Here is a 24,684-nt window from a genome sequence, read left to right as displayed (position 1 = left end):
ATTTCCCATCAATAAAATATTGATAGTCTAAGGTCAGGTCTATACATGAAGAGATATTATAAGAAAATTGCAAAAAAAAAATGTTTAAATTGGAGTATAAAACTATTTACAGAAGTAAAATTTGGAACCAAATTAAGAGTTCTTGAACATATTTTCCTGAAAGAAATCATGTTTTATACAGAACATGAAGGGGACATGTAAAAGGCATCTTAAGTTCTAAAGATCACTCAAGAGTATAAAAGTGTTCTACTGTATTTTACTTAAAATATAAGGAACAATATTGTGCCACCTCTATGAACTGTGGAAAGAGCAGTCTAAAAAATACACCGCATGGATGGGCTTCAACCCTCCTTTTCTCTTTATGGAATACTGTATCACCTTATTCTTTTGCTGATAATATGTCACTCAGAAGAAGATGAATGTGCTACCGACATAATCTTTGTCCCCATAAGGTGTCGATCCACGTCCATCCGGCCTTTACCCCACCTTACCTCTTCCCAATCGGAGAAGTGGCCATCACCTACACAGCAACGGACCCATCCGGTAACCAAGCCAGCTGCACTTTCTCCGTTAGGGTCATCGGTAAGTCCTCGAACCCCTGTGGGTGGTTTACAAAAACAGCCCTTGTATCGTCAGTGTCCTCTGCCCAGGTTCTTCCTCCTGGACTTCAAACCCTTCGGGACCCGTTCTCACCGAAGCCCTACACATCCCGTAACTGTCGCCGTGTCTACTTCTTGCCAGATGAGCACTTTGGAAAGTTCCAGATGGCGGCTATCTCTCTCTTCTTACTTGACATTTATGCTCAAAGTCATTCAAGCCTAGACTCTGTTCCCTTTATGCCTTTTGATTGTATTGTTGCCAAAGTCACCAACAATCTCTGTTGTGACTCTTACCTGCTGTTCCTATGATCCCCTCTGAGCCCTGTGACTGGATGTTGAACACCCGAGTCTCTTAGTTGTTAAAAAAAAAGTACCATCAAATACATACAAATGTTTCTGAAATCACTCCATAAAGGGCTCTCTAAGCTTATTTGAATTTTTAAAAATCTAATGGAAAACAAATATATTTTACTATGTAAATGCTTTTACTCATGTATCATTTAACCTTTTAACCTAACAACAAATATCAAACTTGGAAAAAATACTTTAAACTTGTCAAAGGTTATAATGTTTATTATATAACATGCTATTATACAATATCTTTTTCTGAAAGAAATTATACTTTGTATGGAACCTGATGGAGGCCTTGAAAAGTCATCCTGAGTTGACTTGGTTCGGTGTTCTCAAAGAGCCCTGACCTGCCAGGAGCATGTCTCCTGTCTTGGCTTTATTTCGCTCCGGCTTTGAGTGCCTGCTGGGGCCAGGTGCTGTGCTGCTCAGTGGAGACTTGAGTGTGAACCAAAGTGACCCCATCGCTCGTTTGCAGAGTTAGCAATCTAAAAGCACCAAGCCCAAGTTACTATACTCATGAAATGGCAGGTGAACGAGAAAGACAGAAATTGAGCATTTACTTGTAAAAACACAGGCTAAAAGAGAAGTACATACATTCTCAGGGTACAGCTCATTTGATTTCAGAATGTGTTTTCATGCACAGACCCAAAGGTCTTGGCCTTGGTGCTATGACTACAAGTTATTAACTTAATGACCTCAGGTAAGTTCCCTAAGTTTGTCTGGCCGATGTCCTCACATTAAAAAAAAATTAGAGTAGTAATTTGTACTCTCTCCTTCAGACTTCAAAGGTGTGTAATTAAGAACACTTTGAACATGTAAAATCTATAATCAGATTGAAATTCCTTCTTGTGCAATTTCTTTATTGTCATATATATATGACTATATATATATATATATATATATATATATATATATATATATATGGCATATATATATAATTTCACCACGTTCAATCAGTACTTTAAAACATGGCTTCCCATCCTACCTCAAAGCCATCTATTCCAGGCACACTTCTGTTGTTGGGATAAAACACCCTGATCAAAAGCAACTGAGAAGAGGAAAGGCCTTGTTTGGAGTATTATTGCAGGTTACAGTTGATCACTGAGAGGGAAGTTGAGGCAGGAACACACAGCAGCTAGTCACATCACATCTACAGTCAAGAGCAGAGAGATATGCAAATGCACCCATACTGTCTACCTGCTCGCTAATGCTCAGCTAGCTTTCTTCCCTCTTACAGAGTTCAGGACCCCTATCTAGGGAATGATACCACCTGCAGTTAGGGAGAGTCTTCCCATCTCAACAACCAGAACAGTCTCACGCAGGCATGCCCACAGACCAACATGGTCCCTCAACTGAGACCCCTCTCTCTGATGATTCTAGGTTGTGTCAAGTTGACAGTTAAAACTCACCAGCATGCCACCCTCCAATCTGAATTCTAATGCTCAGTCAGGCCATCAAACTTGAAGGTCACACCCCTTGCCTCCAATCAGGTTTGGCCACTCATCCTTAATAAGCCAGTTAAAGGAGTCAGATCAATACTGGAAAGAAAAAAAAAATGAATTCATTGTGGCTACATTGGAAAAAGGGATAAAGCAAACCCCCAAGTCTGTCTCTGGGGTCCTGAAGTGAGATTAGAGTCTAAATGATGGTCCAAGGATGTAACCATCTCTAAGCAGTCCACCTCAAAAAGTGGCCCCACCCACCACTGACCCATCATTGTCTGGGCTTCAGTCTCATCCTGTAAGATGTCTAACAAGTTGTTAGAGCTTTGTGAAATCTCCTTCTGGGAGACAAGCTCCCTCTGGCTAGTGCCTTCCCCTTCTCCCAGCAGATTACCTGGGAACATTTGGGGTCCATTGTTTCAATCGTCTGGCAGCCTAGGAGGCACAAGAGTCTCCTTGGAATATCTTCATTTCTGCCGGGCTGGTTACCGTTATTTTAAAGAGCGGTCATGACTTCTTTGTCTGATCCCATGTTCTGCAGATGTGGAACCGCCTGTCATAGACTGGTGCCGATCTCCACCTCCCATCCAGGTCTTAGAGAAGGAGCATGCGGCCAGCTGGGATGAGCCCCAGTTCTCAGACAACTCTGGTGAGGACGCACAGATCTTGTTGTCAGATGGGTAATGCTGGCCAGGTCTTACTCTTAAAAGAATAAGTAACAGCTAAGAAGAAGGAGAAATAGCACCAAATGGTGTGTTTTAATACTCATATAATTTAATATTAGCATCTTTCTTAGCCATTGGGTTTTCTCTTTTTTTTTTCTTTTTCTTTTTTTTTTTTTTTTTTTTTTTTTTGGTTTTTCGAGACAGGGTTTCTCTGTGTAGCTTTGCGCCTTTCCTGGGACTCACTTGGTAGCCCAGGCTGGCCTCAAACTCAAAGAGTTCCGCCTGGCTCTGCCTCCCAAGTGCTGGGATTAAAGGCGTGCGCCACCACCGCCCAGCGGGTTTTCTCTTTATTCAATACTCACTGGGCATGTATTAAACTTTTGCTAGGTTTTAAACTTGCAGGTTTTAATGTGTTTATTGAATTTAGTCTATGATGTTCTATGATATAAAAAATGAATTCCTATTGGCATCCCCAGTCAAATTCTGTGTATTCACATTCACTCCCAAATATCAGCTGAATAAATTACAGCAGGTCATAGGAAGGTGGGGGGAAACCCAATCGAATGTAACTGAAGTTCATTTTGAAAACTTGCCCTAAAACAACAAAGAAAGTCGGTTAATTTCTTAAACCACCAATATTCTAACAGATTGAATCAAAGATACTTCTGTTTATCAAAATTCCTTAAGTTAATAGGATTTTTGAGTCTGTTATTTCTCTGGTACAGCCTAAATAGTGATCTTTTATCCTCTAGTAGTAGACAAATCATGCTAATTGCTCGGCAAACTTGCACACATAGAAAATGAGAGCACATTAGATAAAAGGCCATAACTACAGAGTGATGCACCTCAGAAATCACACCCTTTCTTCCTTCCGTAGGGGCTGAATTGGTCATTACCAGAAGTCACACACAAGGAGATCTCTTTCCTCATGGGGAAACTGTAGTGTGGTATACAGCCACCGACCCCTCAGGCAACAACAGAACCTGTGACATCCACATTGTCATAAAAGGTACTCTCTCCACCAGACCCTCCTCCAGCCTAGCTGACATTTGCTATGTGTGATCACTATAGTCCTCTATGGGGCCAGAGAGAGATAGACGGAGCTCTGAGTTTTCCATTTGAAATGCTGACAGATTGTAAGTTCCCAGTTGACATCCTTGAGCTTGTGCCAGATCTTCTGAAGGGTAGCCTTTAATTCCTGTGTTAACTAGAGCACCCTAGAGGAAAAGGACCAGTTACGAAGGGATTTCCTGAGTTGTCTTAGATGATATAGGCTGGAGAGCCTAACCATGGTTTCTGCACACTGGTGATGCAGAGAACCCAGCCATTACTCAGTCCAAGAAATTGGAAGCCAGAAGGGTGTGTCCTCCATCCTCATGATGCAATGGTGAAGTTCCTTGAAGAGTCACTGGGAAACCAAAAGGCTGAAAGAACCTGGGTGTGTCCAGGAGTGACAGCAGCACCATGAGATGCACTAGTTCAGGAAGAATGAACACTCCTGCTGCCTTTCTCTTCCTCTCTTTCATCTCACCCCATCTCCCAGCCTATTGGATGGAGCTGCCACATTCAGGACAGGTCCTTCCCCCTGCTGGTGACTCTCCCACTTGCCAGTCATCTCTGGAAATACCTTCACTGACCCCTCCCCAAAGGGTTACTAATCGTGTAGGCATCACTCAACCCAGTTAAGTTCCTAGTCACAGTTCACCATCACAACTGCACTTTTATGAACCTTTTCCCCTGATACTGCAAAGAGTTGCTTTAAAGACCCCAAAACTGTCTTTGCCACATAACGCTGTCCAGGTTTCATTTTTATTCAAGCAGTTATGGCAGAAACAGTAGTGGAAGGTCAGATACATGCTTGCTTTCTTATAAAATGTGCAGGACTCCTCATTGCACATTGGTACAACTTTTCAACATCTGCCCACAATACAAGGAACCAAAAGTAGTCAGCGCTGCTCTCCCAGACTGAGGCCCCTTGGGAAAATGTTTCTAGGGAGAGCAGGAGGCAGGAGGAGTCCTCTGCTTAGCTCAGCATTAATTCTTGGACTATGCTGCTCCAAAACTATAACTGAATAATACAGTGTTATTTTGGCACAGGTTCTCCCTGTGAGGTGCCCTTCACCCCTGTAAACGGGGACTTTATCTGTGCCCAGGATAGTGCTGGAGTTAACTGTACCCTGAGTTGCCGGGAGGGCTATGATTTCACAGAAGGGTCTACTGAGAAGTATTACTGTGCTTTTGAAGACGGTATCTGGAGACCACCCTATTCTACTGAATGGCCGGACTGCGCTAGTAAGTTCCAGTTCTCACCTTTTCAAGTGTACTATGATGTGCCTTTCTGTGCATCACAGTGTGCCTTATAATGAGAATTAGCGGCAATGTGTATGGTTTAATACATTAGCCACCAGAGTCTGGCTAGAGATTGGGTTACTACGAAAGGCAGAACTATCTTGACCTCATGATTTACCAAAGAAACTTGAAGAAGTTTGTGATCATGGAATTCTCAGACTGGAAGCATGAATCTGAAGTTTCTTAGTGAAAGAACTTATGTAACTGAATATCCAATGTAAGTGATATAATACTGTAGATTGTGTGGTGTCTTTGAATTTAACTTAGATTCAGAGCTGCTAATTCTAAGTGTGGGGGTGGGTGGAGTGTGGAGGAAGAGTGGGGGATGGGTGGTACTGGGGGGGATTCAAACCCCTGGGTCACCACATCCTAGACTCTGGCAGCCCACAATGCAAGCTTTTGCTACAAGAGCAACATTACCTCTGTGGAAATTATACTTTCAAAGATTGTGACTACACATAATAGTTAAAACTTTTAAATGTCTGTTAGTTGAAAATGCAATCACATAATAAAAACTTATATAAATTTAAACCACTTTGATGTCGTCAAGATCAAAGGATCTCTTATTCTTGCAGTGCCCCTTTTCTCACAGGAGTGGAGGTTACAGAACATTAGATCAAAGCACACTCATCCCAGCAAAGGAGCCAGGGCCACTGGGCTGTGGTTTACTACGGCCGGTGGATGCCTGGAAACGTTCACTGCCACCTCGCCCTAAGAAAACAATCGTATAAATAATGTCAGAATCAAAAAAGAAAACTTTAAAATACTTTTTAAGTTAGCATGCAGAACATGAGCCCTCACTTTGGAATTACCATACACACGTCACAGTCCTTTGTAGAATTAGTCCTTCTCTAGGATTCAGGTTTGGAGTTTCAGTTTGTTCATAGAAAGCTAGATCTCTGCGCTGGGGATATAGCTCGGTGATAGACATTTACCTAGCACAAGAAGAAAGGAAGGGAGGGGACGGGAGGGAAGGGAGGGGAGGAGAGGGGAGGGAAGGGAGGGGAGGGGAAAGAAGGGGGAGGGGAGGGGAGGGAAAGAAATTAAATTTGTCTTGGAAGTTCTACCCAACTGAAGCTGTTTCCCCTAAACTTTTCTAGTAAAACGTTTTGCAAACCACGGGTTCAAGTCCTTTGAGATGCTATACAAAACCACTCGCTGTGACGACATGGATCTGCTTAAGAAGTTCTCCGAAGCATTTGAAACTACCCTGGGGAAGATGGTATGTCACCAGGAGGCCTTGGCTGTGTGGGGGACACTTAGGACACCCCTACGGCTGTCTTAACTTCTCTGGGTCAACTGAAATTCCTACTCCTAAATGTGTCCCTCTTGGGGGTCCAAATTTGTATTTAGAATTACTTATTGAGTTTAGACTTCTGAATTCAGTTTGCCTTAAAATGCTGAGTTTTGAAATACAATGAACCAGAAAGTTAAAAAAAAAAAAAAAAGGTTTAGGGTCTTTGTGGTTTAAAAAATACTTGTCTTATTATTTCAAGTATGACAGAAAATGCCCAAAATTATGTTATATTATTTTATGAAAAGAACTAATTGAACATTTAAAGATTTTCTTTTTTGTTGTCGCATTTTGGTTTTGATTTGGGGGTTTGAGAGAGGGTCTCATGTAGCCCACCCCGGCCTCTAACTCACTATGTAGCTAAGGATGGCCTTGGACTGCTGATCCTCATGCCTCTAACCTCCCTAGTGATGGAAATACACTTCAGTGGTTCTCAAGCTGTGGGTCGCAACCCCTCTGGGGTTGAACAACCCTTTCAAAAGGGTCACCTAAGACCATCTTCATATCAGGTATTTATATTGTGATTCATAACAGTAGAAAAATTAGTTATGAAGTAGCAATGAAAATAATGTTATGGTTGGGGGGTCACCACAACATAAGGAACTACATTAAAGAATGGCAGCATTAGGAAGGCTGGGAACCACTGGATTACAGGCATGTATCACCACACCCAGTAATTGTTACTGGGGCATTGTATCCATGGTTTCACGCATGTGAGGCAAGCACTCTACCACCTCAGCTACATCCCCATCCAAAAAAACTTTCTATTTTATGCATTTTCTTTAGGTCTCCAGACAGCCATGCAATGCATTTAACTGAAGGCAGGGAACATGCTTTTGTCTGCCAGAATGGGTGGAGATTTGTTGATTTGCTAATAAACATTTTAAAGTGCTGCTTGTGAAATGCCAAGTGTTGTTATGAAGATGTCCGATGAATTAACTGGCATATACTTAATAAGCTCTTGTTTTAAAATGTTTTGCTTAAGTTAAGTTGGTAGAACCAAATTCCCGAAAGGAAAATCATAGTCATCATTGCCAACAGAGAGAAGACTGTGTTCATCTGGTCACTGTGAGTACAGGTCTATACTCTAAAGGGCAATGATAGTATTACATAGTATTACTCAATGACTCAACCCTGACTCAAACTAGTGAACTAGTCCTCCAATAGTAAATAGGATTCACACTGAAAACTGTGTGAAAGTGAACTTCATTTGTGCTAGTGGCTTTATTTTGTCTAAAATAAACTGCAAAAGATGGCAAAAAATGGATCAGAATGTGATATTAAATGTACATTCATTTAATCAGTATTTAGTCAGTATCTATGTTCTATGGAATAAAGCGGGCCAAGCCTTATGCACTCATAGACTTTACATCCTAGTGAATAGAGAAACAATAAACCGATTACAAGGGAAATATACAGCATGCTGGGTGGTAAGTGCTGGAGAATAAAATAATTCAGAACATGAGAAACCTCACCAGCAAGTGTCCTGTTTGAAAAGGGGACTGAAGGGATGAGACAAGGGGCTTCATGCAGAAGAAAGAGCAAGCACAAAGGCCCTGAGGCAGGAATGTCTTTGGGAATTTAAACCACTATAGAGTTGAAAATGGCAAGAGTAGGTGGGGGCAGGGGCGGGTAGTGGAATGAGCTAGGATAGGAGATGCTCCAAGAGTTCATGGGGGTGGAGAAAATGGGATTGAGAAGGAAAATCGGACTGTGGAGAGCCACGGAAACCGCTGTACTCTGAGATGGACATAGACCGGTTTTCTCATGACCTGAACCAGTAGGAGATGCAGAGGGTTGGAGCACCTAAGAAGATCACACAGGAAACTAAAGCAGGAACAATGGGAGGGTTGCTTGGGCGGTAGTAACAGCTGTGAGAAGGAAGTGCGTTTGGGGACATTTACAGATTCTGCTGGTCTAGCTGATGGATTGGGTGTAGATTATGGAGGAAGAGAACAGACAGGAAGCTGAACACAGCTGCAGGCTGTGGGCTCCCATAGGGTCCGGAAGTGAGGGAAAGAACCTTCACTGACTTGTATTTTACTGGTGGGGCAAAAATGACCACCAGTGCACAGGGATGGGGAGGGTGGGTGCGAAGAGTGAGGAGAGAGAAGTGCAGGGCATTTTTAGGTGACCTTAATTGACCTTGAATGAAATGTGACAGGATTAGCAAAAGCAGGGGCTATAGGTCCTCTCAAGCCATCATCAGGTGAGAAAGTGGGGAACAGGTAAGAAAGGGGGGACAGGTGAGAAAGGGGGGACAGGTGAGAAAGGGGGGACAGGTGAGAAAGGGGGGACAGGTGAGAAAGGGGGGACGGGTGAGAAAGGAAGTGACCACTTCAACCTGTTTAAGGTTCTCTAGCCAACAGAGTAGGAAGGTATCCAGGTGAACGGGCATTCCACAGGAAGGGGTTGTTTCATGGGGATGGACCACGGAATCTAAGACAGATGTGGGAAGATGGGAAGGGCTGAGGGAGAGAGCAGGCAGGAGACTTCACACATTACAAACTCCAAGGAGGCCACAGAATTGCTGAAGAGGGTGGAGTCGCTGGTAGTGATGTAAGGTAAACACAGGAGTGATAAAGTCAGATAACTGGAGGACAAGCGAGCGGAGGAAGAGGAAGCTAAGGGGACGGAAGGTCAGCCAGGAATAGAGGGACCGAGTAGGAAATGTTCATGACGTGACGGCTACGCAGGACAGTGAGGGTGGAGCTGACAATTTGTGAGGCTTCAGGAAGGCAACAGGGAGCAGGATGGTCTGGAAACAGACGGAAAGTATGGGGCCATGGGGGCGATAGTTCTGGATTTGTGATGTTTCCAGAATCATTTTCCGAAAGATAGTCCAGGAATCAGAAAAGTTGTGTTTCATTTGGAGCAAAGGTGAAGAGAATAGAGAGATAGGACTCTAGCAAGTTTTCTCTTACTGACTGAGTTCCAGAGAACACAAAGGAGAGCTGGGGAACTAGAGGAGGGGGAGGCGTGACCTAAGAAAAGGGAGCTGTCCTAGCCAGGGTTTCTGTGATTGCGATGAGACACCATGACCAAAAGCAAGTTGGGGAGAAAGGGTTTATTTGGCTTACACTTCCACATCGCTGTTCATCATCAAAGGAAGTCAGGACAGTAACTCAGACAGGGCAGGAACCTGGAGGCAGGAGCTGAGGCAGAGGCCATGGAGGAGTGCTGCTTATTGGCTTGCTCCTCATGGCTTTGCTCAGTCTGTTTTCTTACAGAACCCAGGACCACCAACAACGGGCTGGGCCCTCCTCCATCAATCACTAATTAAGCAAGTGCTTAAATAAATAAATAAATAAATAAATAAATAAAAAGAAAATGCTTTATCTTTTCTTTTTAAAACAGCTGGATCTTGTGAAGGTATTTTATTAATTGAGGTTCCCTCCTTTCAGATGACTCTAGCCTGTGTCAAGATGACATAAGATTAGCCAGCACAGGGGTTAAAAAGTCTATACTGTGGTAGTCTCAGGTCAGAGAGATCCCAGGAGTCCTGTGCTGTTTCGGGTGGGTGACATAGGTGGAGATTAAAAAATAGAAGTTTAATCCTGGTGGCCTGAGACTGTGAGAGGCTGTAGGTGAGAGAGAGGAGGGAGAGGGGACGGTGGGGAGGAAGAAGAAAGAGAGGGAGAGAAAGGACTTTTCATAGCATGTAGAGTTCTGGAAACATGTGGGACCCTCCCTCTCCTCCTGCTGATGGGGATGTGAGGTCCAGGAGAGCCAGGGTTCATCCCTCTCCTCCTTCTGATGGGGATGTGAGGTCCAGGGAAGCCAAGGGCTCACCGAAAGCACACAGGGGTGTGGTTTTCATGCTCTTCCTCTCTGTCTTCATTTGCAGGTCCCATCTTTTTGTAGTGATGCCGATGACATTGACTGCAGACTGGAGGACCTGACCAAGAAATACTGCATCGAATATAATTATGACTATGAAAATGGCTTTGCAATTGGTAATGGCATTCTTTAGCGGTGGTGGTTTGCACGATGGATCAGCAAAATGGAATGACTCCACGAGAGTGGTGGAAAACGGAAGAAGAAAATTTAGCTTTTATTAATTTATTCATCATGTATTTAAGGATGGCTATATGATCTGATCATGTGATAATTCACTATGGATAGCTTAAATTTTGGTATGAAATAAGTCACTTTAAAATATTAGCCAAAGCACTTCAGGATAAAGGTCACATTGTGATGGCAATTTAAAATGTGACCTACCATAGACTATAATAACAGTCGGAAGGTATTTAAGCAGTAATTTTTAGATGGTGTTCAATTGGCCTTGCAAGTAAGCCATTGATTCAAAATAGTTATACATAGGAAATAGCCATATTTCTCACCCAGGTTATAAAATCCAGTTATTAAAATCTAATATCTAAGTCTAGGAATAATTTTGAGTGTTTTTCCAAGTAGACTGAAATTTTTCTATCAAAGATTTTCTAAGTGTGGTAAACCAATTTTCCATAATTGCTACATAGTAGTTGTGGGAAACTATGTAACTGAAATCACAAAAATATCGACCCTAGCTTTTTAAATACATACAAAAGCAAACAAATCTTTGAAGACAGTTTACCTAAGTGACAGGCTCACAATCACAACTACTGTGTAAAGGACAAAACTAAGCGTCAGTATGGCCAGAGCAACATGGGTATCACTTAATTAGTTGACACACTGGGGTTTTGTAATGAGTCAGATATTAAACCAAGTGGCGCATATAAATTGTCCCATCTTATTACAGACAAATCCATGAAGTCAGGCTCATTATCTCCATCTATTAATGAAGGAATCCAAGTTTAGAAAGATGAAAGCAATTTGGCCGAGGTTGTACAGTCATGGACCACACCTCATGAAGTGAAAATGTGGTGTCTGGCTGTTAATTTCAATGACATCAAGGGCACTTCATAAGTCAGACACATCCATGTCTTCTCCAGTGATGTGAACCTTACAGGCTGCCTTTGCTGGCTTCCCCACTTTTAATATATGAGGCAGATATTCTGAATAATATTTACAAAAGAAAATCTGATTATGTTCATTAAGCTTATAAAGCCATTTTTTTAAATTGGAGGAAGGTATAGAAGAGAAATAGAAATTGATCAGACTCCTGCACGTCCTCCCCAATTCCCTCTAAGTGGGGATAATTACCTGGTAACTTAAAGATGCTGTAAATCCCATATACTTTCAGAGGTAAATGGGTTATAGTCTCTAAATTAAATGCAAAATGCCTCCCAAAATGACAATGTAAGTCTATGGACCAAACCCACATGGACACGGAGGGCAACTGAGTAAACGGTTGTGGGCAGTTTGGTTTGTGACTTTAGAACCTGAACACAGGGGAAGAGGCACCTGTCTGATCACTTGTTTCTCTGCATCAGGACCAGGGGGCTGGGGTGCAGGCAACAGGCTGGATTACTCTTACGATCACTTCCTGGATGTTGTACAAGAAACACCCACAGGTGTGGGCAAAGCCAGGTCGGCACGGATCAAAAGAACTGTCCCGTTGTCCGACCCCAAAATTCAGCTAATTTTTAACATCACAGGTAAGGATAAACTTTCCATTTGCTGAAGTAATATGAGGTGAAGTCTGGGCTTGGAGAGCTAGTCCTGAAATCTATTGTGCCTGGTGTTCATTAGGAACTAACCCTGGAAGGAACTAGAGAGAGCATGGCCAACTAAGCATGGCCATGGTTTCCTGTTTAGTGTTGCTGATTTGTTTTCTGGTCCCTGGAATAACCAGCACCCTGCTTTACCTGCGTGTGACAGGGTGAACTAAGAGGCCTGTTGTAAAAAGCAAGACTATAGAATAATTCATCATGTCATGATGAATTCCCTCAACAGGTGATGTTAACCCAGCATCTAAGAAAAGGATCCAAACAAACATATTTTGTTCTTAATACTACTCACGTGTGACTTATCCAGTCAGAACTGATTGGCTTTATTCTAAATTAATTTCTTTTTCTGAAGGACTTTAAGATAAGAGTTCATTGGGGGTAAAAATTATTATTATAGTTAGTACCTAACACACCTATTATGTGAGTGTGAGTGTGTGTGTGTTTGTGTTTGCATGCATGTTTAATTTTGTTGTGTTTTTATCTCAGCTAGTGTGCCACTGCCAGAGGAAAGAAATGATACCCTTGAATTGGAAAATCAGCAGCGGCTCATTAAGACATTGGAAACGATCACAAACCGCCTGAAAAGCACCTTGAATAAGGAGCCCATGTACTCTTTCCAGCTTGCCTCGGAGATGGTGGTGGCTGACAGCAATTCCCTGGAAACAGAGAAGGCTTTTCTCTTCTGCAGACCGGGCTCTGTGCTGAGGGGGCGCATGTGCGGTAAGCTTCCCCTGGGACCTAGCTGTTTACTGTGCACTGGGCCAAATGAGCTGGGTACAGATATTTTCTAAATGTGTATAAAGAGCATTGATAGGAAACAGGCATTTTGCATTGTTCTGTGGTTATTACTACGCTGTATTGTCTTGAGAACCTGAGTGTACACCATTGTTGAGGACAAGCCAAGTATTTTATGTGAGGGAAACAAGGCTAATATTCGATTATAGCTCTTTACACCTCATAGTGGTGCTAGAGAAATGACTCAGCATCCACATTTGGCAGCTCACAGCCACTGGTAACTCCAGCTGCAGGGGTTCTGATTCCCTCTTCTGGCCTCTACTGACACTTGTGTGCGCGCACACACACACACAAATGAGTAAACAAAAATAAATCTTAAAAACAAAACATCCTCACAACTTTTTATCTATTGCTCCAACAACAGTAGCTCGCATATTTGACCATTTTTGTGTATCAGATACACACCTCTCCCATTTAATCTCGTTCAGCATCTCTATGGTGTGCTGTTAATATTAGTACACAGTACAGACAAGAAGAGTAAAGCCAGAGAGGTACTCACAGAAGGTGATGTGGCAGAGACTCCTAACTACACAGCCATTTCTAAAATCTTGACTTTTTTTTTCAATTAGGGTAAATTTCACATAAATACATACTTTAAATTGAACAATTAAATGGCATTAAGTTCATCCGCAGGAAGCAACCATTACCTCTGTCTATTTTCAGAACATCTTCAAAGTCTCTCATATTCGCTAGTCATTCCCCCACCTTCTCCCTACATCCTTAACTCTACTCCACACAGCTATAATTCCAATCTGGATAAACTCCAACCTGTTTCCTAAAGAAGCTAACACACACACACACACACACACACACACACACACACACACACTCACCGAACACAGTGAGTGACATGAGTCTCATCTTGGTCTCCCTTAAGTCACAGCCTTGCATCCTGTCTGGGAAACCTCCTTTGACAGTGTGTACAGCCATCTGATATCATTTGTGCTTTCCCTGCGGTGACAAAATCAGCTCATTCAAAGCTGTTATTACGATCCTACTCTGGTTTCTTTTTCACTCTGAGAACAACCAGGGATCATCTTGACCACTGTCTCTCCCATTTCAGTGGGGCTTTCAGAAAGCCTGTGCCAAACTTAAAATGCTTGTGCTGCATCATGGCTCAGGGCCATGAACTAATGCACCTGGCACATTGGGGATAGAGAACTAGGGATCCATTTTTAATAAGCACCCGGGTAACTCGTTGTACTCGTTAGCATCTCCGAGTCACCAGGTCTGGAGTTGAGGTGTCTCTCTAGAGTGCTGACTTTAATAACACCCTGCTCGGTGAGTTTAACATTCTCTTTGACCTCAGAAATTCCGTGTCACTACAAGTTATAAAATGTGCCTGTTTCCTTGGCACCCCTAGATTAGAGGATGGCTTCATCGGGCAAGAACTTCTCTAAGCACGGCCAAGGCTCTTCCTCATCTGTTTTCGTCTTACTGTGTTGACGTGTCTCTTGTCTCTAGAAATGACACGGAAGTGGACATGTAGTTTAGTCTTATGGGGCGGGGGCGGGGGGAGCATGCAGAGAGACAACTCAGAAAACATTTTCAATATCACCAAGCCATCCCAAGTTCTGTTACTGAAAGCTCTATCATAGAAACCCTAATATTGGTCAATAAAACCTATGCATCTTCTCAAAAGGAAAATCTACCACTATTGGTTTTTAGAAATATATTTCTGGAAGGTCTACTCACTGTGAGGGTAAAACTTCCATAGTAAAATTTAACACACGAACAATAGTACCTAGAAGCAAACTTCATAGGAAAAAAAGACCTGAAAGGTGCCATGGTGGGGGAACTTGAGTGTCTGACCATTTTCTCCACAGTCAACTGCCCCCTGGGAACCTATTACTCTCTGGAACATTCCACCTGTGAAAGCTGCCTGATGGGATCTTATCAAGATGAGGAAGGGCAGCTGGAGTGCAAGCTTTGTCCCCCCAGGACTCACACGGAGTATCTCCACTCGAGAAGAATCTCCGAGTGCAAAGGTAGAGGCTTCCTTCCACACTTTGACGGGAGAGCGCTGGATGTCCAGGTGTAACGGGAGGAAGGTTTCTTTGTCCATCTCTTGGTCTTGGTCAAGGCTCCTGTACCAAAAGATAAATTACAAGAGACAATCATATTTATTTAATGAAAATTGTATGTGGCACAGGAGTCTTTACAAATGAAGACACAACGAAAGTAGGAAATGTGTGTGTCGTGCTGTGTTTGATGATGAGGTGAGTGGCTATGTAGAAGTATAATGGGACACAAAGAGAATGACCTAGTATGAACTAGGAGGGTATTGTCAAGGTCTGTTTGTCTGCATTCTCCCATGTCCCAGTGTCTTAAGAGTTCTTTCTTCTTCTGGGTAGCAGATTGGACATGTCTCATACGGTCTTAAGACCCACGGTGAGAGAAACAGGGTGGAGGAGGTTCAGAGAGAACTGTCTGCTTCTACAGCTCAAAAGTTCCTTTAGCTTAAAATATTCAGTATGCTTAGGTGCCATACTTTGGGGTAGAGCAGTGGTTCTCAACCTGTGGGTCACAATCTCCTTGAGGGTTGAACGACCTTTTCACAGGGGTCGCATATCAGATATCCTGCACACCAGATATTTACATTATGATTCATAACTGTAGCAAAATTACAGTTATGAAGTAGCAAAAAAATTATTTTGTGGTTGGGAGTCACCACCATATAAGAAACCGTATTAAAAGGTCACAGCATTAGGAAGGTTGAGAACCACCAGGGTAGGGGATTCTTAGCCCTATTTCAATTCATCAGTGTAAAAATAGGATGGGATAAGAACAGTATCCAAAGCAATGTTACGTATTCTTTCTTGTTACAAATACTAAGTAGATGTTTCGCTATTGAAAAGAAATCATTTGTCTTTCTTTGGGGAACTATGCTTTACTCCGTGCTTTTCTCTCCAGCTTCAGCACACATTCACCAATTAGCCGGAACTTTTCTCTGGAATCTCACACTAATCAGGAGAAAGGACTCTCATAGTACTTAGCAAAGATCAACTTAGTTTTTGTTAGAGAAGTATTCGATGTGGTAAGATCAATTCTCTGCTGACTTGGAAATGAATTCCCACAGACACAGACAAACAGACACTTGCTACTAAACTATGTGGTACTTCCCACATTTCTCTGTTCCTCATAATGCAAGCCCCTGGTGGAAACATTTTCTTTCTTAATGAAGGTGAACAGAAAACACACCTCACAGAAGAAATTTCAAAATTGTTCCTCCATGCTATGGATGTGAAGGCAGCTGTAGGTACTTAATGATAAATCTAGGAGGTGCCAGGTGATTGGAAATGTACCCAAAATGTTAGCAATGTTAGGAATGAGAGTCCCTTGAAGAAATCGAAGGAGAAGACAGTGGTCGGGACTCACCCATCAAACGGAATGGTTGGAGGAGTGCCAGAATCCGCTCTCATTTGGAGATGTGAGCTGTTGTAATGGTTGGATGCATGGAGCCCAATTTGAGATTCTGTTTCTGTCACGCTTTACACAGCTTTCCTGGTGCATATCTTGTCTTTAAGATAGTGCCTCATCATGGTGTCTATTTCGAGCTCTGTTCAATGACTACTAAACAAACTGTGTGGTTAGAACACTGATAGGCAGTGATGAAAGGAACCGAGTATGTGTCTAAAACTTAGTAGTATACAGAAGCATGGTGGCTGTACCCTGTGTGACCAGCTGTAGAGGAGGAGTTCACGTCTCCTCTGCCACACCTTGGACTGGGGAATCTCTACGCTGTATGCAGCTAATTTTAAGCAGCTCAATTTTGCTCACTGCATTGTATGTCTCTTTTCAGCTCTGTGTAAGCAAGGCACCTACTCTTCCAGTGGGCTTGAGACCTGCGAATCGTGTCCGCTGGGTACTTATCAACCAGAATTTGGATCCCGGAGCTGCCTCTCATGCCCAGAACCCACCACAACTGTAAAAAGAGGAGCCATAGACATCTCTGCTTGTGGAGGTTATCATCAATGCTTTAGATGTTTATATTTATTTACATATGCTAAGTTCTCTGCGTGGAGGAGTGGGATGCTTTTAACAAACTAAATGTCCACAGTATGCAAAGAATGTAAATAACTGTTTCTTCACGGGGAGTTCTTTTTTTTTTTCCAGCTGGTCAGCCCTTCAGTATAAACAATGGGCTCTCTGTATATTGCACAAGACTTCTATCCCAGGCCTCAGTAATAAGTGTGAGGCGTCCCGGTACCACAGAAATACAGGTTTCTGGGTCCTGTCCCCAGAATTTTGATTCACTGGGTGTCATGTGCATTTCTACCTAGTATTCAGGTAATACCTACTGTTACTAGTCCGGGGATCACACTGTGGCAGCCACTGGTTTAAATAGAAATGAAAAGGTCAGCATTCCACTTTGAATATCTCTAATGTCCTGGCTGAGTATAGTTATCCAGCCAGAAATTCCTGAAGATGTAAACAAACTAGTAGATAAAAACTTCACACTCTCTCAAAACCGGGACTGAGAGTCAAAACTGATCTGTTACGGGCTGGGAGATGCCTCAGTCACTCGATGCATACACACACATGAATATATAGGCACATGAATACATGCACTCACATAAATGTATACACACACATGAACACACACACAAATGTGTACACACACATGAACACACACAAATGTATACACACACAAATGTATATACACACATGAACACACACAAATGTATACACACACACACACACACACACACACTAGCAGCAGCAGCAGCACTCTGTTGTAGAAACTCTTACAGTCTGTTTCTCTGTAAAGCTGATGTAGTTGTATTCACAATAAAAGGTTGGTGGGCCGCGTCTGCAGTATCACAGAGACTCACAAGCAGGGCTACGTGGTAACTCTTAAAAGCGTGAGTCCTCCCATTCTTTACACTCTGCTTTAAAAGCCTGAGGTTTATGGCAACCCAGAGAATAAAAGAGATGTTTTCTTGTTGCAAGGCTGCTGTTCCTAAGAACCAGCCCGCTCTGGGCCAGTTCTTCAGGCTACAAAGGGAGCCATGCACATACTTCCTCCTTGAGCTACAGCCACACACAGCTACCACCAAAAAGAGACTGAGATTCCTCGCCACCGGCCAAGCGGGAAGTAGAAGGGGTAGGCTAGAGCTGCCTCTAAGGAGATAGAGTCCTCAGAATTTAAGAGGCGTGGGCACAGGAGGATGGATGCTGAGTGATAAGTTTATACATCTTCCCATTTGTTTAAACTGTCTCAGTGGACCAGGGTCATGGTAGATAAGAGTTTTAGACCTCACACATTCCTTGAGCAGTTTCCATCAAGCTACTGTTTGACCAAAGAGTTGAGAAGAGAATTTCTCTAGCCTGTGCTTGAAGCCCACAAACCGTGCCTATTGTGACAAAGCTGCCTCCAATTTAATTTTAAAGTCAATAAAGTCTCACATTATGCTTGAAATGGCTTTGCTAGACACTCTCTGATTTTGTTAATGTGGGAACTAATTTTGAAAGAAAGTCTGAAGTAAAATAATTCTGCCCCCATCCCAACATCCTCCAACCACAAGCAACCGGAATTTTTACAGGGAAGCGAGTTCACATTTGACTTTTCTTTCTTTTAGCTTTCTAAATAAGCCTTGAGGTTTGTTTGTTGCCAACTTTGCAATTAAGCAGTTCTAATTCCCAGAATGTGGCAGAAATTCCGGTAAATGCCCCGTGTCTCCTAGTATTCCTAGCATAGTTAGCCACATTGTCCTCACCATGGGTGAGAGGCAGGAATAACTCAGCTCTCTCTTGTGGCGTTGGACCAACACTATTGTACTTTAAAACTGAAGTATATGTGACTTACAAAATGGACCTTCACATATTTTCTCTTAGTTTTCAACTCCCTTCCTTCCTTTCTTTCTTTTTTCCTTCCTTCCATCTGCCTTTCTTTCATCATTATTTTCTTTCTATATTTTGTCACTCTGTATTTTGCTGAGCTTGCCTTACATTTCTTAAAAAGAAAATACCTTTTTTCTCTCAGCATGCTCAAAATTAGTTGTTACAATGACTATAACAATTATATGTCACACATTACTACTATGCCCATGCACTACAACTTTTATTCCTCTTATCTCTTTTTACACATATCCTCTGGCTTGTGGCTACAAAACCTGAAAACTTTGGCCTCATAAATAGCAACTGGCCATCGTTGTTGACACATTCCACCCCATAGGACAAGGATTTACGAGGACCAGAACGATATACCTCTCATTCTGAGCCTTCATGGTGGAGTTAAAACAGGCATTAAATGACCTCTGGCACTGTCTTTGGAAACATATTACCTTATTCATTTATTCATTTTTGTATGTTTAAGGTGTGTTGCATGTGACATGTTGACACCATACTTACATGCTCACTGTAGTCAAATAAGTTAATGTGTCTCACCATCTCTGTAGGGTGCTGTAGATGTAACCGTCTTGTTAAATAAGAAACACAGAGTCAATGCAGAGATGAAAGCCCAAGAGGTCAGAGCTAAGAGCTAAAAACCTTACCCTTCACTGCTGCAGCTGTCCTCTTCAGCCAAGAGACCTACTTCCTGTGTATCTGTCTTTATATAGACTTTCTGTTCTGCCTTCTCATTGGTTGTAAACCCAACCACATGACCTCCTTGTCACTGCCCATCTATACAGACCTCCAGGTCTTCTATGGTTGGTATTGAGATTAAAGGCGTGTGTCTCCATGCTGGCTGTATCCTTGAACACACAGAGATCTGCCTAGCTCTGCCTCCTAAGTGCTGGCATTAAAGGCATGCACCACCACCACCCAGCTTCTGCTATGGCTTTCTGTTAGCCCTGACCCCCAGGCAACTTTATTTATTAACATACAAATAAAATCACATTTCAGTACAAATAAAATATCACCATAGAGTGGCTCCTGAAATCTATGGTAAAGGCTCCTGAAATCTATGCCATTGACACTTCCCAGATTATAATACAGTAAATTTATTTAAAGGCCAAATTTATTAGGCTCCATGGTTGTTTTTGCTGTCCTTAACACCATCAGTAAACAGTATTTGCAAGGTAATATTTTCTCCTGGCCATTCAGGTGTACTGTTTTAAATTTGACTTTACTACTAATATTGGTAGTAAATGAAATTTCTGCATTGTTTCCCCATGGCCAGGACATTCATGCATATATAGTCTGTGTATGTTTAGCTTTATATTAGGTACTAAGTAGTACTGCTATGAAAGCATGTGCCTCTGTTTACTGCATATATATGTACAGATGCACCATTTTTCATCTTATACTATCAGTTAATTAATTTAATTAGGTGTCTGGGACTTCTTTTTCCAAATAGAAAGAGACAACACAAGTGTTTCAGTAGCTTCTCACAACTGAAGGTTAGGGAGCTTATCTTAGATGTAATGAGTCATTTCACACGAACAATCTCTTTTTTCCTTTGTAGTGCCGTGTCCAGTAGGAGAATTCTCCCGTTCTGGGCTAACACCCTGCTATCCATGTCCTCGAGACTATTACCAGCCCAATGCAGGGAAGTCCTTCTGCCTAGCCTGTCCCTTTTACGGAACTACGACCATCACTGGTGCCACATCCATCACGGATTGCTCAAGTGAGTTCTCAGACTGTGTACTGGGGTCTTACCTGTGCCGCTCTGGTCTCTTCTGTTCTGAACACCACCATTTCGGGTAGATTTTGATATCTGGGTTCAATTCATCCTTCTATGGTCTTTTAAAACAATTTCATTACATTTGTTTATTTATGTAGTCATATGTGTGCACACATGTGTGTGCAAGTGTGTGTGCATGCATGTGTGTATATACACACACACGTGCAAGCCACAACCCTTGTGTGAAGGGTAAACAACAGCATACAAGGATTATAACATACAACTTCCCCCATGTGCGTCCTAGGATCGAACTCAGGCCACCATGTTTGATGGTAAGTGCTTTTACTCACTGAGACATCTTCCCGGCCCCCTTTAAGATCTCTTTGATGACAAGACTAGAAGAATTATTTTGTAAACACTGCACTTGGTAACTTTCAAGTGTCTTTCTCAGGGTCTAGGATGGAGTGACATGCCACCCATGATGTTTTCCTGTTTAGTATGACTGAAACAAAATACGTGTGGCATGACTCATTCTGCAACCAGATCTTACCCTGAGTATTTCGAGAGAGTTTAGTTTTGAGCCACACCTACCACCCACTGACATTTTGCCTGTTTGTTTTGTTAGGTTTTAGCTCCACTTTCTCAGCCGCAGAAGAAAGCATCGTGCCCCTTGCAGCCCCTGGACATACCCAAAAGAAGTATGAAGTAGGCAGCCAGGCAAGTCCACTCCCTGCACAGAACGTTTTCTTCAGTGGAATGCTCAGAAAATAATTTGCCATTTTACATATTGCAGAATACTGGGGTTGAAACCTTCATTAGATTATGAATACTATACAGGAATATTTAGTTACAATTCTTTTTTTTTTTTTTTTTTTTTTTTTGGTTTTTCGAGACAGGGTTTCTCTGTATAGCTTTGCGCCTTTCCTGGATCTCACTTGGTAGCCCAGGCTGGCCTCGAACTCACAGAGATCCGCCTGGCTCTGCCTCCCGAGTGCTGGGATTAAAGGCGTGCGCCACCACCGCCCGGCCTATAGTTACAATTCTTAATAAGAACTTTCAAAAAGTGAAACATTAGACATTCTTAGTACCAGAAATTGGAGTTATTTTCCCAGAAATGCCTGCTCAACAGTATGTAGATGTGGGAGGCTTTGATTCACTAGTTGATCCATCATTGAAAAAGGGGGGCTTGATTTACCAAAGCCTTTTTTGGGGGGATAGAAATATAATTCAGATTTTATTTCAAAATTGTTTACATATTTTGGGACCAAAGAAATTGTTTCTTGGAATAATGTGTAAAGAATTAAGAATTGTCACTCAGGAACATGACTAAACCAATTATTTTCCCCTTGTGTGTGTGCATGTGCATGCATGTGCATGTGTGTGCGTGCATGTGTGCACACATGTGTATGGTACTTAGACTTGAACTGACAACCTCACAGTGTTGGGCATGTGTCCTGCCAAGGAACTCCATTCCCAGGCTTGCTTCCCTCACTTTTTTTTAAAGATAATCTGCTATGTCAGATATTTGGGGTAGAGTCTACCATTTCCCTTAATTCATCCTACCTAAGAGTCAAGAGTCCCTTGGAATTGGCATTTTTAAAACCAATGATACAATATTTCTTCTGTCGACCTCCTGCAGCCCAACACTGTGAGCTGCTGGGGCTCTACACATCACATTTGAAAATGAGGTGGGCGAGCACAGAAGTTTGTAGGAGCCTCTAACGCAGTGGTGTGATGGGGTCCACGGGCCACTTCTAAATAATCATGTATGGACTTCGCACTAGAGGCTCTGTTTTATCTGACCTTGGTTGACCCCTGTGCTTTGCATATTTCAAATAAAATCTCTTATGGATTCTAACCTGCAACCAGCACTTAGGAACCCTGCATGCATTTACCTCACTGGAGAATCATTGTTTGTGCCCATACATGGCAGGCTCCTATGATATGGCAGCTAGCTTGAAGAAACTCACTCAGAAACAACATGATAATGTTACGGCCCCTAGGTGGGAATGCTCCGAAATGACCCGAGTGCTTCTCTGTAATACATGTCTTTTCCGCCCGGTAGGTCTTCCACGAGTGCTTCTTAAACCCTTGCCACAACGGCGGAACCTGCCAACAGCTGGGGCGGGGCTATGCCTGTCTCTGTCCACCCGGATACACAGGTGACATCAAGGAATGCTAACACGTTTTGTGTGGAATTGGTGCAGCTTGAGTCAGACTTTGGAATACTAAACACACAGCATGTAAAATACATTAGACCATGTTAGTGAGGAGAAATACGGGGTTGAACAAGATAAAATGCATGCATACCTAACAGTTTTCTTTGTACAGTTTGGAGAAAAGGGGGTGGAAACTTCACTCTGAAAGCTAACACCAAAGCCGGGGGTATAACTGGAATACAGTCCAGGAGTCGTGTCCAAGGTTCTGTTCTAACACAAATTAAAGGCATGACACTCAACTTGGTCCAGCACAAACATTTTAGAACAAATTCCTGGCTTCTCCCATTTGTTACTCAAGAGTGGAAGTTCTTGTTCATAGATGAGTTTTATTGCTTTGTCTCTAGCTTCAGAACTCCATGGCTTTGGACTAGAGGCTTAGGAATAAGTAAGAATTATTTTTACTTGCAGTTTGGTTCATATTACAGATGTGTCCAGAAACAATTTTAGGAGAAAACAAACTGTATTTTAAAATTGCAATTAATTTAAAACAATCCCTTATTTTCTCTAAAATAGACTTTTGCTTCAAAAAAAGTATGCAGTGATTTCTGAAAGTTTTTCATGGAAAAAATATATTTAAGTAGAATTCACCAAAAAAAAAAAAAATAAGCAAAAGGAAAATTGGAAACAAAGGATAGCCAAAGGCTAGCAAGAATATTGGCATTCTGTTTATCACAGTTGGCTCATGTGTATGAGTTCTTTAAAAAAAAAAAGCGTGCTGACATTTCATAGGGTATATGGAATTTGCCAGGCATGATGGTACACACCTTTAATCCCAGCACTGGGAGGCAGAGACCAGGGATCTCTCTGAGTTCAGGGCCAGCCTGGTCTACAAAGTATGTTCCAGGCCTGCCAGGGATACACAGCAAGATCCTATCTAAAAAGACAGAAAAGGAAGAAGGAAGGGAGGGAGAGAGGGAGAAAGAGAGGAACGGAAGGAGGGAAGGTCTTCTCTGAGAATTTTACACTTCAGTGGTGGCTTAAAGAAGGCATATAGAATAGTGCATCTCATACATTAGTGTTATACTGTAGCTATTTGGAATGCTTGCCCAGCTACAGCTCACTGGACCCTAGAGAGTCTGGTAGTCCCAGCATTCCTGATGCAGTGTAGGGTATGGCTTGAAATGCAGCGTTCCTCTTCTGTCTGAAGGTGGTGCTGATGATCAAGTTCCCCTGGCAGGGAGGTTTCCTAGCAGAGCTAGCCCAGCAAACCTGTATGCACCCTATGGAAATCCAGTACCCACTACAGGGCATCTGGTTTATGAGCTGAGATTTAGCGAAACTTGGCCCCACTCCATCTCTTGAGCCAGGTGACCTTGGTAGCAACTCTATATAGTTTTGTGAGGTTTGCTTTATGGTTAACATAATTTATGGCTCCTATTTATAACTGCCAGATTCCCCCTCCATTCTCTTAATGCTTTGAGATATTTTGCTATTTCCCATGTAGTGTTGTAAGGTATCTTAAATATGGAAACATGTAGTGTCTTCATTAAACACAACTGGATGGTAGCTCTTCCTTATACACCTAGATTATAGAGATCATTAATTTCAGCTGACCACGCATGTTTATTATTCTCTTGCTTTGATTTATCATTCAGTATTTGGTTTATATTTTAGGCTTAAAGTGTGAAACAGATATTGATGAATGCAATTCACTGCCTTGTCTCAACGGTGGAATTTGTAGAGACCAAGTTGGGGGATTCACTTGCGAGTGCTCCTTGGGTTATGCAGGTAAGGAGCAAGGCTAGTGTCTTTATAATATAAACTGGGTCTTGTTTTGGATTATTTCTG

General features: G+C 42.3%; 1 protein-coding gene across 1 annotated transcript in view; it reads left to right on the top strand.

The window, feature by feature from the left end:
- Svep1 (sushi, von Willebrand factor type A, EGF and pentraxin domain containing 1) overlaps window positions 1-24,684 on the top strand; it is a 178,256-nt gene that overhangs the window by 81,123 nt on the left and 72,449 nt on the right. The window contains exons 9-22 of the mRNA XM_059254397.1: window positions 453-582; window positions 2,934-3,041; window positions 3,935-4,066; window positions 5,155-5,349; window positions 6,507-6,628; window positions 10,548-10,656; window positions 12,076-12,240; window positions 12,799-13,032; window positions 14,934-15,095; window positions 16,910-17,071; window positions 20,519-20,680; window positions 21,303-21,394; window positions 22,743-22,839; window positions 24,511-24,624. Coding sequence (XP_059110380.1) covers window positions 453-582; window positions 2,934-3,041; window positions 3,935-4,066; window positions 5,155-5,349; window positions 6,507-6,628; window positions 10,548-10,656; window positions 12,076-12,240; window positions 12,799-13,032; window positions 14,934-15,095; window positions 16,910-17,071; window positions 20,519-20,680; window positions 21,303-21,394; window positions 22,743-22,839; window positions 24,511-24,624 — 1,984 coding nt within the window. The remainder of the gene's footprint in view (window positions 1-452; window positions 583-2,933; window positions 3,042-3,934; window positions 4,067-5,154; window positions 5,350-6,506; window positions 6,629-10,547; window positions 10,657-12,075; window positions 12,241-12,798; window positions 13,033-14,933; window positions 15,096-16,909; window positions 17,072-20,518; window positions 20,681-21,302; window positions 21,395-22,742; window positions 22,840-24,510; window positions 24,625-24,684) is intronic.

Source organism: Peromyscus eremicus, chromosome 2 (genome assembly GCF_949786415.1).
Source record: "Peromyscus eremicus chromosome 2, PerEre_H2_v1, whole genome shotgun sequence".
Lineage (NCBI taxonomy): Eukaryota > Metazoa > Chordata > Mammalia > Rodentia > Cricetidae > Peromyscus > Peromyscus eremicus.
Note: the sequence above shows the minus strand (reverse complement) of the source record. Positions and strands in the feature narration are given on the sequence as shown.